The 21,595-nt window shown below is 38.2% G+C and overlaps 1 protein-coding gene across 4 annotated transcripts in view; it reads right to left on the bottom strand.

Moving 5' to 3' along the window:
• The window catches only part of Fmr1 (synaptic functional regulator FMR1), a 244,039-nt gene that overhangs the window by 114,091 nt on the left and 108,353 nt on the right, over positions 1 to 21,595 (bottom strand). For all 4 annotated transcript variants that reach the window (XM_076201990.1, XM_076201992.1, XM_076201991.1 and 1 more), the window contains exons 7-8: positions 8,160 to 8,441; positions 4,678 to 4,790 (exon numbers count right to left, since the gene is read on the bottom strand). In XM_076201990.1, the coding sequence (XP_076058105.1) occupies positions 4,678 to 4,790; positions 8,160 to 8,441 (395 nt within the window). The remainder of the gene's footprint in view (positions 1 to 4,677; positions 4,791 to 8,159; positions 8,442 to 21,595) is intronic.

The following is a 21,595-nucleotide window of genomic DNA, read 5'->3' as shown; positions in this document are numbered from 1 at the left end:
TCTGAAGACTAAGTGTCAGCCCCTTGTGGCCACACCTCCCTGGTGAGTTGGGGGTAAATACAGCACAACAAATGCAAAACAGCAGTAGAGAACAGCCAAGCCTACTTGAATAAACTAGAAATATGGCTTCATTCCATATATCAATAGTAACATTACTTACTCCAGACAATCATGGGAATATATATATATATATATATATATATATATATATTATATATATGCACATGCACACATATATAATCAATAAATAAAATTAATTAGTACAATTAAATAACCAAACCATTCCATTAGAAAGGAACTTAAATTCTGGGACTAAAATTTGATACTCATATGATATTTAGTCCACATGTCATGTCAAGAACCTGACAGCAAAAATAAAAATAAAAACAAGGATATTAAAAACCATCACTAGCATCAATCATCATACCTCAGGCATCCAATGCTGCACATGAGAATTTGACTTCTATTGAAGAGGTTAATCTATACATGCACAATATAACACCCCAGAAACACAAATCTTTTTACATAGATGACATAATTACATGCACACACCATAACACAAAGAAAACTACAGACATGAAGGCAGAGTTGCAAATGAAACATCACAAGAAAACTCAGAGTAGCATATGCTAATGTTGATGGTTTACTACCAGCTAAGTTGGAGATAAATAACTACTTAAGAATAAATGAGCCTGATATTTTGTGTTTAGTGGAGACAAAACACCCAAAAAATGTTGACCTACAATTGAGGAAGAATAGATACACCTCCTGGAGAGAGAAGAGACGACAGAGAAGATAAATTGGGTGGAATGATGTGGTGAGAAGTGATATAGAGGTGGAGGAAGCAAATGTGAGTGAAGGCACAAGGCTGAAGCAATTCATCTACAAATTAGTACTGTACGGCACAAAAAAAGAAACTTCATGGTTGCATATGTCCTAAGAAACGAGCTTAAAATGAAGTTGTATATCAAGAAATGGATACAGCTCTTTTCCTAAAAAAAAAAAAAAAAAATTATTAAACAAATGAGCAAAATAGTCCTTATTTGAGATTTCAAATGCAGTGAGGTCAACTGGGAGGAATGTGAGGCAATAGCTATAAAAGTTCCAGTTTTGATATGAAAATGTGTTGTGTCCCCTGAATTTACCATTTTTAATTCCTTGTCTTCCATAAAATTTGCAAGTAAAATACCTCTGAGGCTGACTAAGCTGTCTCCTCACAGTGGGTAACAACAATTAAAATTTGATAGAAGGAAAGGAGAGGGAAGGTCTCACATGTGCCAACTAAGATCATCCCTTTTGACTGGAAGACTGGGTGGTAAATAGATTTATCTACCTAGTTGTATCTACCTAGTTGTATTTTGCGGGAAGGGGAGCTATGCTTGTGGTGTCCCACCACTGTATCTCCCAACTCTTTGTAGATTTAAAAATAGTCTCACTGCAACAGCATGCAATGGAGTTTGTAGTTTAAGAAAAGTTTGGGGACGTCACTTCTTATAAGTATGGCAGTGCCACCATGATGGCCTTGTTTCAAATCAAAATCAGAATACATACATATACACCATGGGCTTTTTCCCTCTGACAAGGGAGGTAGCCAAAGTCAAAGGCATAAATCCACTCCCACCCATTTCATCCTCATATATTCCACTCCCATGTACCACTCCTTCCTCCCTCTTGGCTCCTCCTGGATGATGGGTCATCCCTGCATCTCACACACTCTCCTGGGTCAGAAGCAATACAAGAAGACACAGCACATACACAGCAAGGCCACTTCATTTAATTGGTGACCCACCCTCTCTGACCCCTCATGCAGAAAAAGAAAAGACATGGAGAAATCCCTTCAGGCTGCATCAAAATATCATTCACATGTACTCCCTCACCCCCATCCCCCACCCACTCCCTATCATGCATCACAGCATCGCCCGTACACAACCATTCCACACTCACTATCTTCAGTCTTCTCCCTTACTTCATCAACAGACATTTCCCTCTTTCCCCATGCCCCTTTTACCCCAGCCATCCATCTCATCCTTGATCACCCCCTAATGTTCACTCCTTCCACCTCTGCCTTCCACATCTCTTTTACTAATCTTTCTTCACTCATTTTTTCCACGAGTCCAAACCATTCCATTACTCTTTCATCAACCCTATCTCCCAACTCCCTTTCCACCCCTGCTACCCTCCTCACCTTGCTTCTCACTCTATCCAGCATAGTAACCTCCACCATTTTTCTTGGGCATTTCATTTCAAACACATTTAAACTCTTCCTCTCTTATGTTCCATGTTTCTCCCCAATACAGTGCTGTCGGCACAATCACCCCTTCATACAATCTCTTTTCAGCATCCATTCCCAAATGCCTATTTCTCATTACACTTTTTAATCCACCAAGGCATTTATTTGCTTCTCTAAATTTATTATCTATCTCCACTCCTCCCTTTCTGCCACATTTGCCCCCAAGTATCTAAAGCTATTCCCTTCCTCCAGTCTCTCTCCCTTAATACTCACTTCCAATTTATTGCCATCCTCTCCTTTTGTACATTTCATCACCTTACTTTTACCCACATTTATCTTCAACTTCCTTCTTTTGCACACCTTCCCAAACTCCATCACTAACTTCCTCAATCCCTCCTCTAATCCTGCTACAAGCACAGTCATCAGCAAACAACTGGCTTATCTCTCACTTTTTTCATTTTTTTTTTTAACCTTCTCCATTCAACTGGCCCATTACCTTGCATTTACCTCCTGCACCACCCCATCCATATATAAATTGAACAGCCATGGCAACATGACACATCTCTGGTGAAGTCCCACCTTTACCTCAAAACACTCATTCTTCCTATTTCTAATTCTAACAGAGGCTCTACTACTCTTGTAAAACTCTTTCCTGTTCTTAGCAGTTTTCCTCCTTTCCCATATATATGCAATACCTCCTACAGTACCTTCTTGTCTACCTTGTCATACTCCTTTTCCAAATCCATAAAGGCTAAAAAACATCCTAACCCCCAGATCCATACAACCCCTACCACTGTTCCTCATTTATTACTCCTTCTGTTCTCCTAATCATAAGCCTTCCCAACTACACTCAACAAACAAAGGCTAAAAAACATCCTAACCCCCAGATCCATACAACCCCTACCACTGTTCCTCATTTATTACTCCCTCTGTTCTCCTAATCATCCAGTGGGATTATGCCTTTTGACTTTGGTTACCTCCCTGGCAAGGGGGAAAGAGCCCTTGATATATGCATGTGGAACATTTTTTATTTATATTTGCATTTACCTACTACACCTTCTTAAAAATTGCTTTCTTCCTCCCTGTGAATATTTCTTCCTTGAGTGACCTCTGGGCTTGCCTGGTGGTCATTGCCAATTACTTGGGAGATATGGTTCTCATAGAAGAGACATGGGGGTAATAGATTGATACCAAATTACAAATTATCATGTTGGGGGCAGCTCCCAGCCTGGTTATGTTTGAGAAGGTGTGTTTAGGGTACCTTTTTTTAGCCTCTTCTCAATGTTGGGGGAGTAGAGTGGTTCCTAAATAGGGATGCTCAGTTGTGTAAGCAGATACCAAGCTGTGCACTCTCTATCCTCACACAGGGTGATGACAAGGCCTATCCCGCCTGCCATGTGGGTTATGACTAAGGGCTTTCAGAAATCACTATATTTTGCCTCCCCATCATCAGACACTATCACCAGAGTACTTATTATTGTTAGTAAGAGAAATGAAGTTATTGTAAGTGGGAGAGATGCTGACTAAACACATTGTTAATCTCAGTTGCTTCCTTACTCTAGGCATCACCCAGAGACACCACTTAATGTTGAGATAGAAGTTGGTTTTCCTTCCTGTTTTCAAATCTCACTTTGAGGTCTTGCCTCTTGTTTCTCAAGGAGAAGATAGGATGGACAGGGCTGTAAGACTTTGAAATGGGATCCATAACAGCTAAGTAAAGCCTAACTCCCCTCCCCTGGAAGCATATTCATCTGGATTTTGCCAATGTGCAAATTCTGCAAAGTCAATTACCATTCTGCAGTTCATTACCCTGGGTGAATAAGGTACCCATCAATGTGCTTCAGTAACTATTTGATGGACCTATGGTGACTGGGTGATGACAGCTTGGGTATAACAGTGTCAAACCAAGAAAACATTGGTGATGCACAATACATTGCAACATATTTTTTGTTGGTAATTCTTTTTCTTTCCTATTCTGTTTTAGCTATATATTGGGTTACAATGATTATGCTTATTCACTTGTCTGTAAGGTGGAAATCTGTGAACATACTTTTTGTCAATGATGGGAGGAACTGGTGTATCACAGATATGAATCTTTAGCTATGAGTAGTTTTGACATAATGTATTCTAGCAATGTGTAGGAACAGTGGCATGGCACAGTTGTGTACTAATGACTGGGCTGATGTGCAATTCTTGGGCTGGCATTCAATGATGCTGGTCATTTTACTTCACAGAAGTATTATTGTCAGATTATTGTCACATTATGACTTAGCTACTATGGGTAATGGTGAGGTAATACCAAAGTTCGTTAAGTATTTCATTGGGCTGCTGTTTGCAGTTTGATCACAAATTGTAGAACTATAGATGAGATCCTGGTTTACACCGGGGAAGAACCAGCTGAACTTGGAGTGCACTTACTACATAGAATAAAATATGTCAACACTTACCTGTCATTTCTCCTCATCTGATAATTCTGCATACTTCCTACACTATTTGTTGTGTGCATGTTTCTTAATTGTTGGTCTATTTCTTGTTTTTCTTGTCTTAACTGCTCTACTTCCTGCAAATAAACAAAATTTTTTTTTTTTAATACAGATTAATTGATCATATTTATTATCATTTTACTCTATTTGATTTCCTAAGTCATTTCAGGCAATCACATAACTTATGGGCTAACTTGGAAGCCCTGGGTGCAAGAGATTAACAATTTTAACAACTTTTAAAGTTACCCCAAACACCACATGGTCCTGGTATACCTAACTGTATTTACCTAATTGTAGTATGCAGGAAAGGAGCAATGCTCATCAAGTCCCCATCTCCAATTCTCTAATTTTTTATCATATCTAGACTAAAATTTATGTACAGTTCTAAATCTATATCCTTGATTTCCAACTGTCATATTTAAATCTAGTTAACTCATGTATTGTTTGAGATTCTAGGCTATTCCATGTATTTATACATCTACATGGAAAACTGCATTTCTTCACATCCTTTCAACACGTGGTCTTTCTTAATTTACTTCTACGACCTCTTAAATCCTTCCCATCTTCAATCAGGAGATCTCTTCTGTCAATGCAATCTATTCCCTTTAGTGACCTAAATACAGTAATCATATCACCTCTTTCTCTTTGATCTTTCAAAGTTGGTAGACCCAGTGCTATTGGTCTTTCCTCATATGGTTTACCTGCCAGGCTGGGGAACAGTGTGGTTGCTACCTTTTTGTATTCTCTTGATCTTGCTTATATCCTTCACTCTGTGTGAGGACCATACCACTGATGCATATTCCAGTCTTTGATGAATCAGAGTTTTGATGAGTTTTTCATAATCTTTTCATCCATATAGTGAAACACCATTTCAATCTTCTGCAGTAGTCCATATGTCTCTCCCACAATATTGCTAATATATCTGTTAGGTGACAGGTTGTCTTTTATCAACACTCCCAAGATTTTTTTGTTTTTATAAAGACTTCACTTCCCAAGGGATAGTTTAACCACTTCACTACGGGACTTAAATCTCGCGGGCAGCAGCCAATGCCAGCCGTACGACGTGTCGTAATAATACTCGCATCATAAAATATAGTCACCGCTTATATCGATCGTTCTCTCTTTCACCCATGAATTTTGAAAACCACAGAGAATGGGATTCAGGGCACATTTGGGAGAATGTAAAAACACAGGGGCAACTACAATAAATATAATCAAGACACCGATATGGCAGCGTCGCGAATCCACTTGCTCCTCATGACGCCTACGTAGGCAGCACCGTATGGAAGGGGTTAAGGATGGTCTTTTGCCACAATTGCCCATTTCCAGTACTTAGCAACTTTTGGTGTTGAACTTAATTTCCCATTCTTGGCTCCATACAAAAACAGTGTATAGATATTTTTGCAATAGTCTACCATCTTCCTTGTTTTTCACTCCTCATGATATTTGTGTTGTCTGTAAACATGTTGGAATAACTTGTTCCTTCCATCATGTCACTGACATAGACATGAAACATTATTGGTGCATCACTGCATCTTGTGGAACTCCACTGGTTACTGCTCCCCATCTTGACATCTTATCCTTTACTACTGTCCTCATGTATTTTCCCTTAAATAAAAATCTTTCATTCATTCTAGTAGTTTGTCTCTCAGTCTTCCAAGTTTCTCCAATTCCCACACAAGTCAATAGTGAGGTACTTTATCAAATGTCTTCTCTAGGCAAGTTACATACAACCCACCCAACCCTCTCTTGCAGTTCATCAATCGCTCTCGAGTAAAAGCTTAAAAAGTTTAAAACATGCGACCTTCTAGATCTGAAGCCAAATTGACTGTCAGTTTGGTTGCTGTCCTTTGTATTTTCTTGATCTTGTTTAAATCCTTCACTCTGTGTGGGGACCATACTACTGATACATGGTCCAGTCCTGCACAGATCAGAGTTTTGATGATTTTTATCATCACCTTGATCTTCTGCAGTAGTCTGTATGTGTCTCCCACAATCCTGCTGATATATCAAATGACAGGTTGTCTTTGATCATGACTCCCAAGTATTTCTCCTCTTTTGTTTTGGTAATGGGTTCACTTCCCAAGGAATAGGCTAAGGATGACCTTTTGGTGCTATTGCCCATTTCCACTTCTTTATGTTTTTTGGTATTGGACTTCATTTCCCATGTATGGCTTCATGCAAAAATAGTGTCTGGATCTTTTAGCAGTAGTCTACCATTCTCCTCATTTTTCACTCTTCTCATGATTTTTGCATCATTTGGAAACATGTTGGCATAGCTTGTTATTCCTATCATGTCACTGACATAGACAAGAAACATTATTGGTACAAGTACTGAACCTTGTGGAACTCCACTCATTGCTGCTCCCCATCTTGACACTTTATTCTTTACTACTGTCCTCATGTATCATTAAAATATGAAGACCACTATTTTCCCTCCTTGACTCTCCAAAAGTTAGAATCAGCTATATTTTGCCTGTATTGTGACCCTGAATAGCTTTGCTTTACCTCTGTCCATTTAATTGACAAGTATTTTCTTCTGGTTTTGCCTGTTAATGGCTAATCTAGGAGCATCGCTTCATGTCGCCATCAATGTGGGTAATCTAGTTTAGGCTGTCATGCCCTGTTTTGAATGTGCTGCATTGCTTCTGACAAGGCCAGTGAGTGGAAGGCAGGGATGCCCCTTCATCCACAAGGAGCTAAGATAAAAAGGGAAACAAATGGGTGATGGATGGATGTTGGTAATGGAAAGATAGTCTTGGCTGGCTATATCCCTTACAAGGGGGAACAAAGCCCTTTTGTATACAAAATTGAGATAAATTATTCATACTGCATCTTAGGTGACCATGCTGGTTAGATTCAGGGAGGCTATGTTTAAGGCACCTTTTCTAGCCACTTCCCCATATGAAGAGAGAAAAGCAGATCCTGAATTGGGTAGCTCACTCATGTAGGCTGCTGCCAAACTCTGCTATTCCTATCCATGCATAGGGCACCCACTAGGCCTATACTGTCTACTGTGTGAGCTGTGACTAAGGACTTGCAGAGACGACCATCTCCTGCCTCCACCATTATGGATCATCACCAAAAGAATTACTGTTGTTAGTAGAAAAAATGCAGTTATTGTTAGTGGGAGAGGCAGACTGAAGATACTGCCAAACTTGGTTGCTTTCTAGCTGTTGGCATTACCCTGGGGCACCACTTAGAACATGGTGAGGTAGCAATTGGTTTTCCTTCCTGTTTTCAAATCTTATTTTGATATCTTGCCTCCTTCTTTGGTACGAGATAGAATGAAGAAGGCTGCAAGATCTTGAAACTGGATTCATGGAAAGTAAGGAAAACCTTACCCCCTATTCAGATAAGTGACCATGAATAATTCTTAACTTTATAAAGTTCATTTCTGATATGAAGATTAAACTATAAATAAGAACTGCCACCAAGATACTCACCTTTAAATGTTGTAGATGATATTCTAGAAGTATAGTTGCATTAGCTATCGCCTCTACAGTTCCAACAAATACAAAGGGCACCTGTCCTTCTTCCCGTGGTGTCGTTGGCTCAGGTTCATTGTCTCCTTCAATCTTAACTCTCACAACTCCAGATTTGTCAACCATCTCTTGAATAATTCGACCATTCTTGCCAATAACTTTTCCAACTAAAATTCGTGGTACTTGAACAGATTCTTCACTATATTCAAGCATAGCCCTTGCCTTTTTAACTGCTTCTTCCGACTGGAAAATCAAAGCAAGACTAGGTTTCTATTTCCATTAACACAAAAAGATTTGCACTTAGTAAATAACCCATTTAATACTTAATTCTATGTTTAACTGTTCATAAAATTAAAACTGTTATTACAAGTACTCTTGGAATACATTCTGCTAGTTAACTGAAAAAAAAAAATAAATAAAAAAATAAACATTACCATCAATTTCATTCTGCACATTTCACATTTCCAAACTGCCAAATGTATAACCCCTTCCCCAAAGTAATGACTGCATATTCACATATAACCAATAACACAGAAATTTTAAATGCACATGTATGAACCAGAGCAACATAGCTTTTATCAAAACACAATATACTTAAACAACTCCCTTACCTAAAGATATTCAACTGAAACAACCACACTAGACCTCTCCAACACAACAACCAATATTCCCAACAAATACAAACTATCCCCCCCACCTAACAAATAAAATATATAACACAGACATGCACAATAACACCAAAAGATGGCTGGCCAATTATCTAGCAGGTAGGAATGCTTATGTGTCATATATTGGCCAATCATCGCACATCAGAAACATTAAGAACGGAGTACCACAGGGCTCTGTTCTATCCCCCACGCTCTTTAATCTATACATACATGACTTACCCACACCAGACACCTCAGAAATACAAATCTCTTCTACGCAGACAACATAACAATCACATGCACACATTGTAACACAGACAAAGATGCAGAAATAATCCAGCCATACCTTGATACACTCAACACATAGTTCATCACAGACTCAAAATAGCTCCAACCAAATCTACAGCAACACTTCTCACCAACTGGACAAAAGAACACAAATACATACCTCATCTCTACATCAACAGCACTAATACCACACACAAACACACAAAAAATTCTTGTTGTTACATACGATACATCCATGTCTTTCAAACACATCACAAACATAAAAAACAAATGCACACCCAGACTTAACGCACTTAAGTCAATCACTGGAACAACATTTGGACAAAACAAAGACACTAATACAACTATAAAAACAATGCATACGCTCAGTGATGAATTATGCAAGTCCTGCATGGGCTCCTAATCTCAGTGGGACACACCACAACACCCTTCAAATCATACAAAACAAAGCCCTAAAAACAATTACAGGCTGCACAAATACAACACCTACAGACCATTTACACCATGAAACAAAAGTCCTCAAAGTCAAGGACCACCTCGACATGAGAGACACACAAACACTTGCCCAGCCACCACAAACACATCACACCCGCTACACTACATAGCAGAACACCCTCACACACCAAGAAACATTAAAACAACACCCAAAGACCTGTATCACACACAGATACTCTCTTCTCTTCCTCCACAACCACCAAATACCAGCCTCCGGAAACATATTCATAATCATATCACTCACCGCTCCAATAATACACTGAAAGACAACACACTGCTGCATGCCAGACCCCCTGATATCCACCCTTCTGAATCCTCTCTCCCACTAAAGGACAGAGTCCACCTGGCCAGACTGCGGTGCGGCCACCACCCAGCACTTCTAAGCTACCAGAAGAGGCTGGATGACTGCATTGTGAACAGCTGCCCAGGATGTAACACTTCACCCCATACCATACAACACATAATGGAAGACTGCATTATACACAATCATGCACGCAAACAACACAACAGGAAAACCCAGTTTCGGCTGTGGCATTCCTTGGGGAGACGGGACTGCTCAGACAGACAGTCTAGGGAACGACAACAACAACAAATACAAACTTGGGAAATCATTCAAGACCTTACATCTGATCACTTATTCTTTCTCATATATGTAACAAAAACAAAAGGGCAATACAATGGAGTCCTTCAGGGTGCAATACTTTCATCTCTACTATTCAATCTCTTCATTAGGGATATCCCAACATCCAGAACTACAATTATACACCACTGTTATTTCATATGCTGATGACGACACAATAAATACAAAGTAGCTGCAAAGAACACCTAAACCTACTTGAATAAAATCAAACAATGGCAGAGTGAAAGCTATACCCCAAATCAATCAATTAATCCATTGCCCCTAGTCTCTCTTGCTGAAGACCTGCAGCCTCCAGCAAACCAGCAACAGCCTCTGGTCGGGACCATAAGTATCTTAACCTCTTCACTCCGGGCCAAAATCTCGCGGGCAGCATTATCTGCCAGACGTATGATGTGTCATAATAATACTCGATCATAAAATATAGTCACCGCTTATATCGATCGTTCTCTCTTTCACCCGTGAATTTTGATGACCATAGAAAATGTGAAGACAGTTTAGAGAGTATGTCATTATGCAGGGGCAACTACAATAAATATAATCAAGACACTGATATGGCAGCCTCGCATATCCACTTGCTCCTCATGCCGCCTACGTATGCGGCACCGTATGGAAGGGGTTAAAGAAGGATGTGCTGTTGTCTGGGGATTGTTAATGTGGGGCAGTGTAGTATGAGGTGTTCTGGGTCTTCTATGTGGTAGTTGCATCTAGGGCAGTTTGAATCTCTAGTTTGGCCTATTCTGTGTTAGTATTGTCTTAATGATGGATGGTGTCTTGAGTTGCAAGACTTATATCTGGAGATTGTTTGAGTATTGAGTTTGGTGGTCTCTCTTGAAGGGCTTTTTAAGTTATCTGGGTAGAAATCTGTTTGTGTGTGGATGTTTTGTGATTTGGTAGGTAGGATGTGGTAGATGTTGAGTAGTATGCCCGTGGTATGTTTTTTTTTTATCATTTATCTATTGTAGGATGTGGTAGATGTTGAGTAGTATGCTCGTGGTATGTTTTTTTTTTTCTTATCATTTATCTATTCTATTTTATTTTTTCATTCTGTTGGTGGTACATGTGAGACATGGTGTAAAGGGTGTGTATTGTTAAAGATTTTGGCATAGAATTGTGTTCCAGTCATTTCAATATGATGTTCTATTGGGAGGATTTTTATTCCTGTAACTGTCCACTAGGGGTGGTTTTGGTGATCTTGTTATTACTCTCAAATGCTCCATTCCATTGTATTTATAAACTGTATTCAATTTGCCAATGCTGTGGAGGTGCATTTTAGGTGGTTCTTATGATCTATTTATAGATGGTTATTAGAGTTTCTTTTTGTTGTCCCAAGTCAGTTTTAGTGATGGTTTTCAATAGGTTTGTTCTCTTGATTTTTGCTGTCGGGTCCTTGACATGTGGTTGAATGTCATACAAGTATCAAATGTTGATCCCATAATTTTTGGGTTCCTTTCCAATAGAAAGGTTTGGCCATTTAATTTTGCTTTTCTATTTCCCATGGTTGTTTGGAGTGAACAATGTTACTTTTAATTTCTGGAGTGAAGTTTCCATTTTGTTATTTCTCATACATTATTCCAGTTTATTCAAGTAGGCTTGGATGTTCTTTGCTGCTATTTTGTATTTACTGTGCTGTGTCGTTATTGTAAAGTCATCTGGATATGAAAGAATTTTGGTGTTTAGTTCTGGTTCATGAGTTAGTAGATCCCTCATGAAGAGGTTGAACAATATGGGTGAAAGTACTGGATCTTCAGGGACTCCATTGTACAGGTTTTTTTTTGTACCTGAGACAGGTACAGTCTTCCTGCTATAAAGTTGATTAACCACTTCTTGTCATCATTATATCTTAGTGACCTTTTCGTACAGTATGAATCTGGAATTTTGAAAGTAATAAAAAAAATGCTTTGAAAAGAAATTAAGAAGAAGAGGAGATGAATCAAGTAGAGAAGAAAAAGTAAAAGGTGCAGATGGAGAGATGATAATGGAAGAGAAGGCAGTAAGAGGAAGATGGGCAGATCATTTTCGGGAGTTGCTAAATGTGAAGGAGGATAGAGAGGGAAAGGTAGTTGCAGTGGGAAGCACAAAGAAAATGACCATGATGAGTAAGAAAAATAGAAGAGAAATAGGGAAAGATGAAGTGAAGGCAGTTGTTAAGATGATGATATCAGGTAAGGCACCTGGGTTGGATGGATGTCATGCAGAATGTCTGAAAAAAGGAGGTACAGTGATGGTGGACTGACTGGTGAGGTTATTTAATGTTTGTTTGAGAGAGGGTAGAGTGCCGGAGGGCTGGAAGAGTGCTTGTATAGTTCCACTTTACAAAGGAAAAGAGGGCAAATGTGAGTGTAGTAATTATACAGGCAGAGCAAGCCAACAGGAGACTTTTTGGTTCATAACTAGGTCGGATGCGAAAAAAAATATAATAAAATAAATAAAAATCATAATAATATAAATAATAATAAATAACATAAATAAATGCCTAGGTAAGTTAAATAACGAACAGATAAATAGTAAATAATAATAAATTGACATAAATAATAAATGAAAATCAAGCAAATAATAAACAAATAATATGAAATAAATGGTAGTCATTAGAGCATCTTACTTAGATGTTTATCTAAATGAATCTTAAAGCTTTGAACTGAACTACATTGCACTGCCTTTACAGGAAGTCTATTCCATTCATTAACTACATGGTTGGCAAAGTTGTTTCTATCCACTTCCAAATTAAATCTATTTCCTGACAGTTTGATACCATTATTTATTGTCGGATTCTCATTCAATGTAAAAATGTTGTCACTTTTGATGTTGTCAATTCCCTTTAGAATCTTAAAGGCCTGTATCAAGTCACCTCTGAGTCTACACTTTTTTTGGGAAAACAGATTCATATTTTTTAGTTGATTTTTCATAAGATTTATTTTTGATATTTGGAATCAGTTTTGTGACTCGGCGTTGTACCTTTTCCAATCTGTCAATGTCTTTAATGAGATTCAGTGACCATACAGAGACAGCATATTCCAAAAATGGATGAACTAACGATTTATATAGCTTGTTAATGAGAGATGGATTTTTGAAGTCAAAGGATTGCACAATCAGTCCTAGACTCTTATTTGTTTTCTCAGAGGCTGGAATACACTGCTTAGATGATTTCAGATCATTACTGATAATTACCCCAAGATCCTTCTCACTATCCACCTTTGTTAACAAATTTCCGAATAGCTTGTGATCGTACTTACTGTTATTTTTACCTATGTGCATAACCTTGCATTTACTTGTGTCAAATTTCATTAGCCACTTTTCAGACCATTCCTGTAATTTATCTAAATCTTCTTGAATATCTAATTGATTTAAGTGATCATTTGCCATTCTGCACAATTTTGTATCATCAGCAAATTTGGAGACAAAAGATTTTAGTCTGTGGTCTATATCATTTATATATACTACAAATAGAAGTAGCCCAAGAACAGAACCCTGAGGAACTCCACTTGTAACATTTTTCCATCTAAAAGTTTTGCCATTCAAAACAACTCTGTTTTCGATCATTCAACCTATTTCTACTCCAATTTAATGGGCTGCCACTTATTCCATGTGAAGCTAATTTAGACTTTCGTGGGGGATGGTATCAAAAGCTTTTGCAAAGTCTAAATATATTAAATCTATATTGTTTCTTTTGTCATAATCTGAGATGACTGTGTTGTAGAATTCAAGTAAGTTAGTCATGCAAAAACATTTCAAGGGATCAGCTTGTTAAATGGAGTTGGGAAGGTTTATGGGAGGGTCTTGATTGAGAGGATTAGGAGAGGAAGAGAGGGAGTAATTGGTGAGGAACAATGTGGGTTCAGGATAGGTAGGGGTTGCATAGATCAGATTTTTGTGGTAAAACAGATATGTGAGAGCGCTATAGGAAAAGGTATGGATGTTTTTGGGGCTTTCATGGATCTAAAAAAGGCTTATGACAGGGTAGACAGCAAGGCACTGTGGGAGGTATTGCAGATATATGGGATAGGAGGAAAGCTTTTAACCACTTCACTCCGGACTTAAATCTCGCGGGCAGCAGCCAATGCCAGCCGTACGACGTGTCGTAATAATATTCGCATCATAAAATATAGTCACCGCTTATATCGATCGTTCTCTCTTTCACCCGCGAATTTCGAAAACCACAGAGAATGGGATTCAGGGCACATTTGAGAGAATGTAAAAACACAGGGGCGACTACAATAAATATAATCAAGACGCCGATATGGCAGCATCGCGAATCCACTTGCTCCTCATGACGCCTACGTAGGCGGCACCGTATGGAAGGGGTTAAGAGCAGTCAAGAGTTTTTACGATAGTAGTAGGGCTTGTGTTAGAATCAGAAATGCAGAGAGAGTGGTTTGAGGTATAGGTGGGACTTTGTCAGGGATATGTTATGTTGCCCTGGCTATTCAATTCATACATGGATGGGCTGGTGCAAGAGGTAAATGCAAGGGTAGTGGGTCAAGGATTAGAGATGGTAAAAGAAAATGGAGAACAGTGGGAGATAAACCAGTTGTTGTTTGACAACAATACTGTGCTTGTAGCAGGATCAGAAAAGGGACTAAGGAAGTTAGTGACATAGTTTGGGAAGGTGTGCAAAAGAAAGAAGTTCATGATGAATGTGGGTAAAAGTAAGGTGATGAGATGTACAAGGGTAGAAGTGGCAACAGACTGGAAGTGAGTATAAAGGGAGAGAGACTGGAGGAAATGGATAGTTTTAGATACTTGGGTGCGAATGTGGCAGGGAAGGGAGGTTGAGAGAAGTAAGTAAATGCCTAGGGGGATTAAAAAGTGTAATGAGAAATAGACATTTAGGAATGGATGCTAAGAGAAGATTGTATGGAGTGATTGTGCTGACAGCATTGTATGGGGCAGAAACATGGAACATAAGAGAGGAAGAGAGGAATTTGAATGTGAGATGAGATGCCTGAGAAGTATATGAGTTACTAGGCTGGATGGAGTGAGAAATGAGGAGGTGAGGAGGAGAACAGGGGTGGAAAAGGAGTTGGGAGATAGGGTTCATGAAAAAGTATTGGGATGGTTTGGACACATGGAAAGAATGATTGAAGAAAGACCAGTAAATGAGGTGCGGAAAGCAGAGGTGGAAAGAGTGAACATGAGGGGGCTATCTAGGATGAGATGGATGGATGAGGTAAAAGGGTCATTGGGAAAGAGGGGAAAGTCTGTTGAGGAAGGACAGGAGAGGACAAAAGATAGGGGTGAATGGAGAAGGGTTGTGTATGGATGATGCTGTGATGCATAAGGGAGAGTGGGTGGGGGATGGGGGGTGAGTATGTGTGAGAAATAAATTGACGCAGCCCGAAGGGATTTCTCCATGTCTTTTTTTCTGCATGAGGGGAGAGAGAGGGGGGTCGCCGATTTAACCACTTCACTCCGGGCCAAAATCTCATGGGCAGCATTAGCTGCCAGACGTACGATGTTGCGTCATAATACTTGCACCATAAAAAATAGTCACCGCTTATATGGATCGCTCTCTCTTTCACCCGTGAATTTTGATAACCATAAAAAATTTGATGAAGCCAGTTTAGAGAATATGTCAGTTACGCAGGGACAACTACAATAAATATAATCAAGACGCCGATATGGCAGCCTCGCATATCCACTTGCTCCTCATGCCGCCTACGTTGGCGGCACCATATGGAAGAGGTTAATGAAGCAGTCTTGCTGTGGATGTGCTGTCTTGAGACACTGCTTCTGACCCAGGGCAGTGGGCACGGATGACCTGTCATCCAGGAGGTGCCAAGATAAGATGGAGGGAAGGGGGTGGATAGGAGTGGAGTATGTTGGGGATGGAATGGGTGGGAGTGGTTTTTATGCTTTTGTTTTTTGGCTACCTCCCTTATAAGGGGAAAAAGTCTTTGGTATATGTATGTATGAACCTGGGGACTTTGTCAAAATCAAAAGCTATATCAACCTTAAATAAAAAGTAATGTCACTTAAACCAGACAACTGTGAAAAAATAAAGAAAAATAAATATGAATAAAATAGAATTACAGGGTAATATCTTTCTATTGAAAAAGAACCCTAAATTTCTAGGCTTCACATCTGATACATGAATTTCAGCCCACATACCTGGGTAGGGATGTCCTCGGTAATTTTTGTAAGGGGGGGGGTTACATTAAAGTTATCATATATGTTAAGGGAGTGTTGCATCGCTTTATAGAGTAGGTGAAATTAAATTTTCAAATATGTATTTAATGAACTTGGGTATAATTACCCCTTACATTAGTGTATAATTCCTCAGGGTATTGTGTTCCTCCCATGTATATATAAGGCATAGTGAAGATATAGTGGAGCTCTAATTACTTAATGGAAAATCCTTCCACATCATTCAGCTTGGTATGAAATGAAAGCTTAGAGCCTGGGGAACAAAAGTTATTGAATACATTTTATCAAACTAATACTTCTGATTTTTTATTTGTTTCTCTGAATTCAAAAATGTTGCAAAATTCAGGTTTCATAAAAAAAATCAAAATCAAATTTCTTTTATTTCTTACTGTAGAAAATAAAGAGCATGATGTTTGGTTTCAAATTAAACAAAAATGATCAAAAATCCATAAGGAACAACCAAAGATATTACAACAGAAAGAACAAAAACAGAAGCTTTACAGGACAGGTGATTTAAATTTTCATGACCATTTGTTTGATGGGTGCGATGTATAGCAAATCTCCAATTTCCTCTTTGCTGATGAGGTGTGAGGTGAGGTTGAGTGGTGTGGCATGGATGGAGGTGTAATGTGGGCATGGCTAGTAAATGCTTGTGGAGTGCTGGGTGCAACTGTGATGCTTTTCTCTTCTTTTTCCTTCTTGTTTCTATTTCAGGCACTCACAGGCCCTCTTTATATTCTACTGCTTCACTCCCTTGTTTGTTGTTAATTTTCCCATGATCACAGCAACAATCCAGGGTGAGGGATCAAAATTGTGGCATATGGTGAGAGCACCAGGAGCGACGTCACCTTACTTTGACCTTTTCAAGAGTGCTGATGCCCTGTCCACTGTCTTTATGGGGTATGCTGGTGGGAGGAGTTGCCAAATATCTCCATAAACATAATTCTGTAGCAAAAAATGAAACAGCTATCAAAATGTTGATGCTATTTCAATATACAGACTGTCTTTTTATGCAATGTGTTTGCCAGAGGTTGCCAATATTTTATCTATTTTATGCTGTATAAATAGAAACGAAATACAGCTGTATAACTTTGTATGAGTGTTGCCACCATCATAGAGATTATTTTGAAATGTTTACCTAAAATTAGCTCATGTACCAGAATTTTTCAAATGATCAGTGGCAATGCTCCCTTAATGGTATACGGTTATATCTTCACACTTCAAATTGGCCACTTTTGATATGATCACAGTATTCAGGTCACTATAGGGGATAGATTGCACTGACAGAAGAGATCTCTTGATTAAGGATGAGGGGGCTTTAAGAGGTCATGGGAACAAACTAAGAAAGACATGTCTAAAGGACATGAATAGTTTTCCATACAGTCAATAAATATTTGGAGTAGCTTTGGTGATATAGCCCAAGCTGGAACAATACATGAATTGAAACTAAATATGATAATTGGAAATCAAGGATATAGATTAAGTTGGAACTGTACATGAATTTGAGTCTAGGTATGATGAAAATTTGGAGAGTAGGAGATGAGACCACATGATCATTGCTCCTTTCCTGTACACTAAAATGAGGTAAATACAAAGACATATAATTACATTACCTACATGAGTTACATTTTGACTTTAAATTCACATTGTATGTTTACATTGGACTAATCAGGGTGGTCAAGGAAATTGACTAATTTGTTGTATATGGCACCACAACATCCGGGTCATATATCAATGCTTACATTTCTAAAGGCAGCAAAAATGGCAGGCTAAAACATTTATATTGTGAATAAAATTTGGTATGGTAAGAATAATTAGAAGGTATTTAAAATATGATTGTGCAAAATGGGGAATGGGGTGAGTCAGTAAAAGAGAATAAAAACATTAAAAAATGGAGCTATAATAATTTTTAAAGCCCAGCCTTCTCTATGAACATGAGTACATCATGTACTGGGGGTATGGTCTCCTTTCCAAGTATCTGCAGGACGAAGAATATTCCATCCTCATTGCGACAACAGAAGAGATATCATTCTCGCACATCCATCAGACTGGGACACTACTACAAAGTGTTATTCTGTTACAGAGGCTAAGCAGTCATTACAGAATAGTTATGTTTCCTGGGACATAAGGTAGCTATGTGTGAGATGTGTGTCCCGTCTGAAGATGGGTCAGTGCAGTCTCTGAGCAGTGTCCTTGCACCTGTTCATATGTCCACAGACAGAAACTAAAAAGTGTTATCAAAGCCTTTCACCTGTTCTACCAACTAACAAGACCTGTTACCCTTATAATGGAGTATGTCTTGAAATGGAATGGGGTTGGAGGGACCAATAAGAGTTGGTGCCTCGTTAGCCAGCTTATTGGCTTTCTCATTCCCTGAAATTCCTACATGTGCTGGTAGCCAGCAGAATCAAATGTGAAAGCCTCCATGCTGGGTATGTAGAACCATTTGAAAACTGATAAAACGAGAGGATAAAGGGAAGGAGGGCTAAAATGTTCCACAGCAGAGAGGACACTATGAAAGTCACTACAAATTGTAAAAAATGAACCAGGAACCGTAAAGATAATTCTTAAAGCTTGGATAATGGCAGTTAGCTCTGCCATAAAAACAGAAGCTACACTGGGGAGGCTACTGACCCAAGCTTCAGATTATGAACTGTCTGTAAATATCTGGATGGAGTTGGAATGTGTGGAAGTGTTTTAGGAATGATGTATGTATTTACCTAGTTGTATTATACAAGAAGGGAGCTATGCTTGTAGTGACCCATCTTTGTATCTCTTAGCATCTAGTCTGTTCTTAAATTCTTTTATGGTTTTTGCATACTATTTTTTCGTCCAATTTGTTCCAGACATCTATCACTCTGTGTGGAAAACTATTCTTTTTCCGATCTCTTCTATACCTATCCTTTTTGATTTTCATGTCCTCTTGTTTTTCTTCTGTCTCACTTTAATCAATCTTCTTTATCAAAGACTTCCATACCTTTCATGATTCTGTAAATGGCTGGAAGATCTCCTCTTTCTCTTCTTTGTTCCAGGGCTGTTAGTTTCAGTCTGGACAATCTTTGTTCATATGTCAATTCTGAAAGTGTTGGTGGCATCTTCGTCGTTACTCTTTGGATTCTTTCTTATTTCTTTATATTCTTTTTTGTGTTGGGTGTCCATACTGTTGCAGTGTACTCCAATCTTGGTCTCATCAGCATGATTAATATTTTCTTTACCATTTCCTCATCCATGTGGTTAAAAGCCACATTTATTGATCTTAGTAAATTATAGGTTTCTCCGACTATTTTGTTTATATGCTTGTCTGGTGACATGTCTTTGCTAATAATTACTCCTAGGTCCTTTTCCAAGCTAACTTTTTTACTTTTTTTTGTACACTTATATTGCCCTAATATTTACTTTTTACTTTTTCCAAACTCCATTATACTGCATTTCTTGATGTTGAAGTTCACTTCCCACTTTTGGTTCCATTTCCAGATTTTGTCCAGATCTCTCTGAAGTGATTCACAGTTTTTCTCTGTACTTATTTTCTTTATTAGTTTTGTGTTATCTGCAAAGAAGTTCATGTAACATCCAAGACCTTCATCCATATCATTTATATATATGGCAAACATTATCGGAGCTAGTACAGAACCTTGTGGGACTCCACTTATCATTTCTTCCCAGGTCGAGTTTTTGTCTCTAACTACCACCCTCATTTTTCTCCCATTCAAGAAATCTTCCATCCATTTCATTAACTTTCCTTGTACACCTCCTGTTGTTTCAAGTTTTCTTATTAGTTTTTTGTGTGGTACCTTATCAAATGCCTTTTGTAAATCTAGAAAAGCACAATCAGCCCATCCATCCCTTTCTTGTATTATGTCTATTAGCCTTGAATAAAAACAAATCAAGTTGGTGAGACAAAATCTTCCCTGTCTAAAGCCAAATTGTTCTGGATTCAGTAACTTATTTTCTTCCAGATGTTTAATCCATCTACTTCTGATAACTTTTTCATATATTTTAGCTGTTGAGCTTGTAAGGGAGAATGGTCTATAGTTTGTTGAGTCTTCCTTACCTCCCCCTTTATATATTGGTACAATATTTGCATTTTTCCAATCTTGAAGTACCTTTCCTTCCTTGAATGAGCAATCTATTATTATATGTATCTTGACCACTAGCTCATCTGTACATTTAGTATCCAATTTGCAATTCTGGCCTGACCATGTGATTTCCTGACATCAAGGTTTATTATTTGGCCCCTTATTTCTTTTTCTGTTACATTTATTTATTTCATTGGGGGCAATCTTACTACCTTTTCTTCTTCCAAATTATGTGCATTTTCTATTGTGAATACAGATTTAAAATGTTCATAACCTCCGCCATTTCTATATTTCTCATTTCCTTAATGCAGTTTCACTATTTCTTGTTTATTTTTCAATTTACCATTCATATACCTGTTAAGTAATCTAGGTTGATCCTTACATTGATCTATTATGTCTTTCTTGGTTTAATTTTTCTTTGCATATTTTCATATATTCATTTCTCAGTTTGATATATATATGCCACTTATCTTTTTTTTTTTTTTTTTTTTTCCCAGCTTTGTCTCTTCTCTCTTTTGCCTCACTACATTTTTTGTTATACCAGCACTTAATGTGCACCCTTTCCTGCTTTTTTTTTATACGCATTTATCTATTCTTTCTTTATCTCTTTAAATATATTCCATTTCTCTTCCATCTTTGTTTCTTCATTAAAGAAGTTTTCCCAATTCACTTTTTGAAATAAATTTCCGAGTTTCTCAAAATCCTTTTTGTTATATATTAGTCTTCCTTTTCTGCATTTCTCATTTCTCCCCAAATAAATTTCCTCTTTTAGTTTGAACTCTATTAATATGTGGTCACTCTTCCCAACTGGTGTCTTGTTCTCCATTTTATCCACAATTTCAGGCTCTGATATAAATATCAAGTCTAGTCTTGATGGTTCTTCATTGTTTCTATATCTGGTATTCTCCTTTAGCCACTGAGTCATTGTGTATTCAATGGTCATATTCAGTACTATATTTCCCCAAAGGCCCTCTCCACCTTTCACCGTCATCTCTTCCCAACATATTTCTTTGGAGTTAACCACTTCACTCCGGGGCACATCGCACGTCTGGCAGCATTAGCTGCCCGATGTGCAATGTTGCGTCATAATAATCGCATTATAAAAAATAA

This window comes from Oratosquilla oratoria, chromosome 18, assembly GCF_046742065.1.
Source record: "Oratosquilla oratoria isolate Oo_2021 chromosome 18, ASM4674206v1, whole genome shotgun sequence".
Classification (NCBI taxonomy): Eukaryota; Metazoa; Arthropoda; class Malacostraca; order Stomatopoda; family Squillidae; genus Oratosquilla; species Oratosquilla oratoria.
Note: the sequence above shows the minus strand (reverse complement) of the source record. Positions and strands in the feature narration are given on the sequence as shown.